Source organism: Lagenorhynchus albirostris, chromosome 4, assembly GCF_949774975.1.
Source record: "Lagenorhynchus albirostris chromosome 4, mLagAlb1.1, whole genome shotgun sequence".
NCBI classification, from domain to species: Eukaryota; Metazoa; Chordata; class Mammalia; order Artiodactyla; family Delphinidae; genus Lagenorhynchus; species Lagenorhynchus albirostris.
In genome coordinates this window covers 6268236-6274353 of record NC_083098.1, presented here as the reverse complement: position 1 = coordinate 6274353, position 6118 = coordinate 6268236, and the positions used below count along the sequence as shown (strand labels likewise).

Here is a 6118-nt window from a genome sequence, read left to right as displayed (position 1 = left end):
CAAACAATGTCCATCATTTAATTTTTAAATTACTAGCTATTTCAAAAAGCAGAACAGGGTAACTCACTGTCCGAAGAGAAAACAGGCAATAGGAGCAGATTTAGAAATAACTGACTTAGCAGAGAAGCACTTTATTTTTTTTCTCAGCTTTATTGAGGTATAACTGACCTATAATATTGTGTAAGTTTAAGGCATAAAATGTGATGATTTGATACACATTTATATTGCAAGATGATTACCACAATAAGGTTATTTAACACAGCCATCTCCTCAGTTATCATTTGTGCGTGTGTGCTTGTGTCTGTGGTGAGAACATTTAAAATCTACCCTCCTAGCAACATTCAAATACACAATATAGTATTTTGAACTGTAGTCACTATGCTGTATATTACATTCCCAAGACTTCTTCATCTGAGAAGCACTTTAAGAAGTAGGTCTACCTTCTTTAATACATTACTGTCTACCTCTCTCCTACCAAAAAAAATAAGGACTCTATAAACTATGGAAAAAGTAGAACCATCAGTGATAGCATCTGCCATAAATTTCAAAGTAATAATTCAAGAAAGTAGAGCACCTTTCTTCCCCCAAGAAACTTACTGCCCTACACAAGAATCTTACCCTCGCTCACTCCATACTCAGCCCACTAAACTAACCAAATTCAAATAAAGGAACAAAAAGGATGAATTCATCATTTGTGTCTTTCATTGATAAAATTCCATTTTAACAAAACTCAACAGTTCAGATATCAGCGAAATGTCAGTGTTCCCGATCTAAATATAACTCACTCCCAAACAGTGGAAATGTATATTTTCACAAATTGGTGTAGACCTCCTGAGTAATCAGTAGGTGTGTTTTGTTTCCTCAGAAACTGCACTTACCAATTCTTGCTATTTATATTTTTTCCTCCATAGCTATCTGTATTAGTGCTCTGGCTGGGTTTTATTTTCATTTGAAGTACACACACAATAAATTCTTTTTCATACTATGAGAAAAAATTATAGTGAAAAATTTAAACAAAGGTAAAACAAAATATTTATTTATTTACAACATGCCTTAAATCAGGGGTAAAAACTGGCAGCCTGAAGATACGGCTTCTTCCCCCAACAAAATGTTCACAAATTTTTCAATGTTGAATGCCTTTAGGTGGGCTTGTATCCTCCAGTTTGTCACAGGCCCCTCCAATCCTCTTACATTATATCCTACATTCATTTACGCATTTAACTCCCTACTCCAGTAGGTACTTGAGTTTGCCAATCCCTACTTTAGGTGTATAAACCAAAATTAACAAATGAATAATTTCTTCCTATTTGCAGAAAACTTCTGACTATCTTCCAAAATGACTTCTAAAATGAGTAATGGACTTTTCTCCAAGACAATTAAAAATTTGCCATGTTGGCTTAAAACTTGGGGGCTGGCCTTTTGTCAGTAATAGTCTCTTCTAAATGGAGAAAATAGAATGTGGTGTCATGTCTCTGATTTACTTGACTAAGCTGTGTTCATGGCCACACTGGGTGATCTGCATTATCAAATTATGCATACTTTATACTTATATGGTTACTTTCAGCTGCATATTTGAAAATATATTTTAAAAGACTAAAATGCCTACAAGGAATATTAATAATTTATATATAAATTTCCATTCCTTCGTTTAAAAAATCTCAGAACACTTTAAAATATTTTATAGATAATTTACAAAACATTCTTTTTTTATGTAGTTAAAAAAGAAATCCACACGGTCTCACAGAACAACAGAGGGAAATTCACACTCACTATCTAGGGTATTAAATCTTCAAGACTACATTCTTTTCTTAAAAAAATTGATCTTTACTAATGTTAAGAACTTTCCATTTAATACTTTTGGAAATAGCTGTGCAATACTTTAAACGAATGGAAGAATTGGGGAACTTTAAAAGAAATGTTAAGTACCTCTTATTTCTCCCATTTTCTTCAGGTAAACACTGCCTCATAGACCATTTTTATACTATCACGTTTACCAATTGTTTGGGTTTATTAGAGCTCTCCTTAGCCAAAATAATAGTGAGTTGCCTATGTTTATATTCACTGCCTTCCTGTCAGCCCCTAATAGTTTGCTATTATGATACTACGAATATTTTTTTCTTTAATTTCCATCTGTACTCCCAGTCCTAGTTTGGTATGTTTTTATTTTCTCTTCCTTTTTTAATCTAGTAAGCAAGCACTAATTTGTAAAGGGCATGCAGAGTAATACAAGATGACCTTCTAAGAATTTTTCCGACTCCAACATTCCTTCAGCAAGTCTTAAAATCTTGTCAGTGTCATACCATTACGGTTTATTCTAATATGTATTCTTAAAAATAAAAACGGTACAATTAAAGTGGCAAATAATATTTAAAATTTTTTCTGAGATATAAGAGATATATAAAGAGTAGCAAGACCCCTGAGTTAGTTGTTTACAACCCAACTGAACATTGAGATTATCTGGGGAGTTTTAAAAATTACCGAGGCCTAGATCCTTTACCCAGAAATTCTGATTTAATTGCTTTGGAGTGCAGCCTGGACATGAGATTTGTTTTTTTAACTCCTCAGATGATTCTCAAGTACTACCAACATTGAGAACCACTGGTTCTCGTAAGCCTATCTGCAGATGACTGATTCTTAACCTTGACTAAACATCAGAACTGTGAAACAATAATCAGTATCAAGGCTGCCAAGAACAAAGAGCTTTACTGAGGTCCTAGGAATTGCAATTCTGGAGACACAGATTGGGGTAAAACTGAGAGAGTGTGCAGGGAAGAGAAAGAGTCAGGGGCTTATACAGACAAAAGCCACAAGGTTGTTAAAGTTGTCTGGCAAGAATTATGACTGACCCTCATGCAGGAAGGAGATATTTGTCCTTAAGTGATAGGCTATGAGCGTTACTTAGGGTAAGGGTCCAACAAGCATCTTAAGTTTCTGGAACATTGGGCAGGTGTTCTGGTGTTCAGGTGTTAAGACAACCAGCGGCCAAAAGTTCGGAATCCATTCGGAATCACTTCTTCAGTGGCCTCCCAGCTCCATTTTGGAGAGTTCTCTTACCAACACCATTTAACTTTCCTCCCAGAGAGTCGAAAGGTGCATTAAAACTATAGCGTCCGAGACTTCTAGTTCCATAGATTAAAATTCGGCTTGCCTAAGGTGGAGTCCAGGCGTTTTGCTTGTTTTTTGTGTCCAGTGTGATGATTTTAATGTGAAGTTAATAATCATTATTAACTTATAATTACTCAAGAATCAAGCTGCTCAACACCGCAGAGTGGGAGAGGATATAGTGCTGTCATTGTGCTTTTGTGTTTTTAGACAATAAGCTATAACCCTTGCCCACTAGAAGTGTTCCATGGCACAAGTTTAGTTTTATAACTGAAGCAAATAAATTAATTTTATTTAAAAGTTATTATTACTAACAGTATTTTAGGGTATACTTGGGAAATTGCAGTTCTAGATATGCCACCATTCAGCGGGTCTAGATTTGACCTTTCCTGCACCTTTTGGTACTTCTACCTGCAAGTCACAGACAGGATTTTCAGCTGCTCTGAAAAGTCTCGTTGACACAGAGCTGCCATATCGGTTAGATTGAAAGTGGCTCTGGATAATTCCCATTAATGCTCGGCTACAGAACCGTGAAAATGTCTCGGACGTGGCTTCGAGGAATGAAAAGAAGCACGACTTCAACAAACAGCTTCCCATAACACGCGGACAGAAGAATGCCCCCTTCTGAACTTATACCACGAGTTAGGGTATAAAGACATTTAATTACTTTTCATAATGTTGAACATGGCAGTGACAAAGTAGTAAAAACCCACTCACCGGAAGAAGAAGGCGTAGCAGGGCGAGAACCCAAGGCGGCTTGGCGAGCAGTTTCCTCAGGGAGGCGGGCCCAGCGAGCGACGTCACCTGACGAAGCCGCGGCAGCGGTCACGTGACGGCATTGCCCTGCTCGTTCCCCCGGAGGCGGGGCCAGGGCGCGCGGTTACGTGACGGAACCGCCGTAGCACCGCCCCTTTCGCTCCTCAGAAACCGGGGAAGACGCCAGCGTGGCAGACACCGCCCCCCACCCCCCGGGGACGCGACCACCGTGCTGGTCCTGCAGGACTTGGCCAACCACCTGCGCATCCATTCCATCAGGGCCACCCCACGTCGTCGTGCAGCGCGGCCGAGGTCGTGTCGGTGCTCTTCTTCCACGCGATGAGCTACAGACAGAGCCGGAGCCGCCGGACAGCGACAGGTTCGTCCTCTCCATAGGGCCATGCGGCTCCACTGCTCTGTGCCGCCTGGGCGGAGGCGGGCGGCACCAGTGAACCTAACCTGCTGAACTTGAGGACAATTCACTGTGCCCCGGAGGGACATCCCACCCCCAGACTGTCGTCTGTCGATGTGGCGACAGGATGGCTGGGTTGGGCGCCGCGTGTGGAACGGCTTATGCTGGCGAGTACTGGACCAGAGCCAGCTACCGGGTGTTCTGCCTCCTGGGCGACGGCGAGGGCTCGGAGGGCTCTGCTTCCCACTACAGTTTGGATAACCTCGTGGCAGTCTTACACGTGAACCGCTTGGGACAGAGTGGCGTGGCGCCCCCAAAGCACCGCGCAGATAACTGTCGGCGTCGCCGCGAAGCCTGTGGGTGGAACACTCGGGTAGGGAGTGGATGGCCAGGACGTGGAGGCCTTGTGCCACGCGTTTTGCCAAGCGACTCGAGTGAAGAGCAAGCCCGCTGCCGTAGTTGCAAAGACCTTCAGGGGCCGGCGTATTTCAGACGTTGAGGATGCGGAGAACTGGCATGGAAAGCCGGTGCCGAAAGAAAGAGCAAATGAAGTCATCAGACTAACAGAGTCAGATACGGACCAACAGGAATCTCATACCCAAACCCCCTGTTGAAGGCTCACCTCCAGTCAGCGTCACAGATATAAAAATGACCTGCCTGCCTGATTATAAAGCAGGCGACAAGATAGCTACTCAGAAAGCATATAGTTTGGCTCTAGCTGAACTGGGCCATGCAAATGAAAGAGCCATTGTCCTGTATGGCGACCCAAAGAAGTCCATCTTTTCTGAGATATTCAAGAAAGATCACTCTGAGCGTCTGTTTTACTGCGGAACAGAACTGGCCTGTGCCACACGTGGTCGAAACGTTGCTTTTGTTAGGACTTCAGCTGCCTTTTTGACCAGAGCATTTGATCAGATCCGGAAGGGAGCCATATCTCAAACCAGTGTCAGTCTTAGTGGTTCCCACTGCGGGGTGTCCGTTGGTGAAGATGGCCCCTCCCAGATGGCCCTGGAAGATCTAGACATGTTCCGAAGCATCCCCAATTGCACTGTGTTCTATCCAAGCGATGCCGTCTCGACAGAGCGTGCTGTTTATCTGGCTGCCAACCCCAAAGGGGTTGTGCTCCGTTCGGACCAGCTGGTCAGAAACTGCAGTTATCTATACCCCACAAGAAAATTTTGAGATGGGACGGGCCACGGTCATCCGCCACATTGTTAATGACAAAGTCACAGTTATTGGAGCTGGAGTTACTCTGCCTGAAGCCTTAGCAGCTGCCGATGCTCTTTCTCAACAGGGTATTTCTATCTGTGTCATTGACCTGTTTACCATTAACCCCCTGGATGCTGCCACCATCATATCCAGTGCAAAAGCTACAGGCGGCCGGGTTATCACGGTGGAGGATCACTACTGAGAAGGTGGCATTGGAGAAGCCATATGTGCAGCCATCTCTGGGGAGCCTGGCATCCACGTTCATCAGCTGGCAGTGTCAGGAGTGCCTAAAAAAAGCGGGAAACCTAGCGAATTGCTGGATATGTTTGGAATCAGTGCTAGACACATCATAGCAGCTGTGAAATCCACTTTAATGAACTAAAATAGCTGATTTCTTAAAAAGTCAGTCTGTTCACATTGGCTTTAAAACACTGGTCTCTTTATATTACATTCATGCTTGTAGTGACAAAGCTATCATTTATATCTATAGTGTTGGGCCTTTTTTTGTTTTTTAAACAAAGCCATTTAACACCTTTCCTCATTCCTAATTCAGAAATTGAGGTCAACTACCTTTCTCTTAAACTGTGACTATATATACAAACGTCACTCTCATTTCTGAATCATTAAAGCAAGTTATAA

The 6118-nt window shown here is 42.6% G+C and overlaps 1 protein-coding gene across 1 annotated transcript; it reads left to right on the top strand.

Annotated features, from left to right (window-relative positions):
• Positions 1 to 3786: 3786 nt before the first annotated feature.
• On the top strand, positions 3787 to 5861 carry TKTL2 (transketolase like 2). The gene is given in 9 exon segments (XM_060147485.1): positions 3787 to 3800; positions 3964 to 4133; positions 4136 to 4204; positions 4207 to 4253; positions 4255 to 4396; positions 4399 to 4649; positions 4651 to 4832; positions 4834 to 5377; positions 5379 to 5861. Coding segments are annotated over 9 exon segments (1902 nt in total).
• The last annotated feature ends 257 nt before the right edge of the window (positions 5862 to 6118 follow it).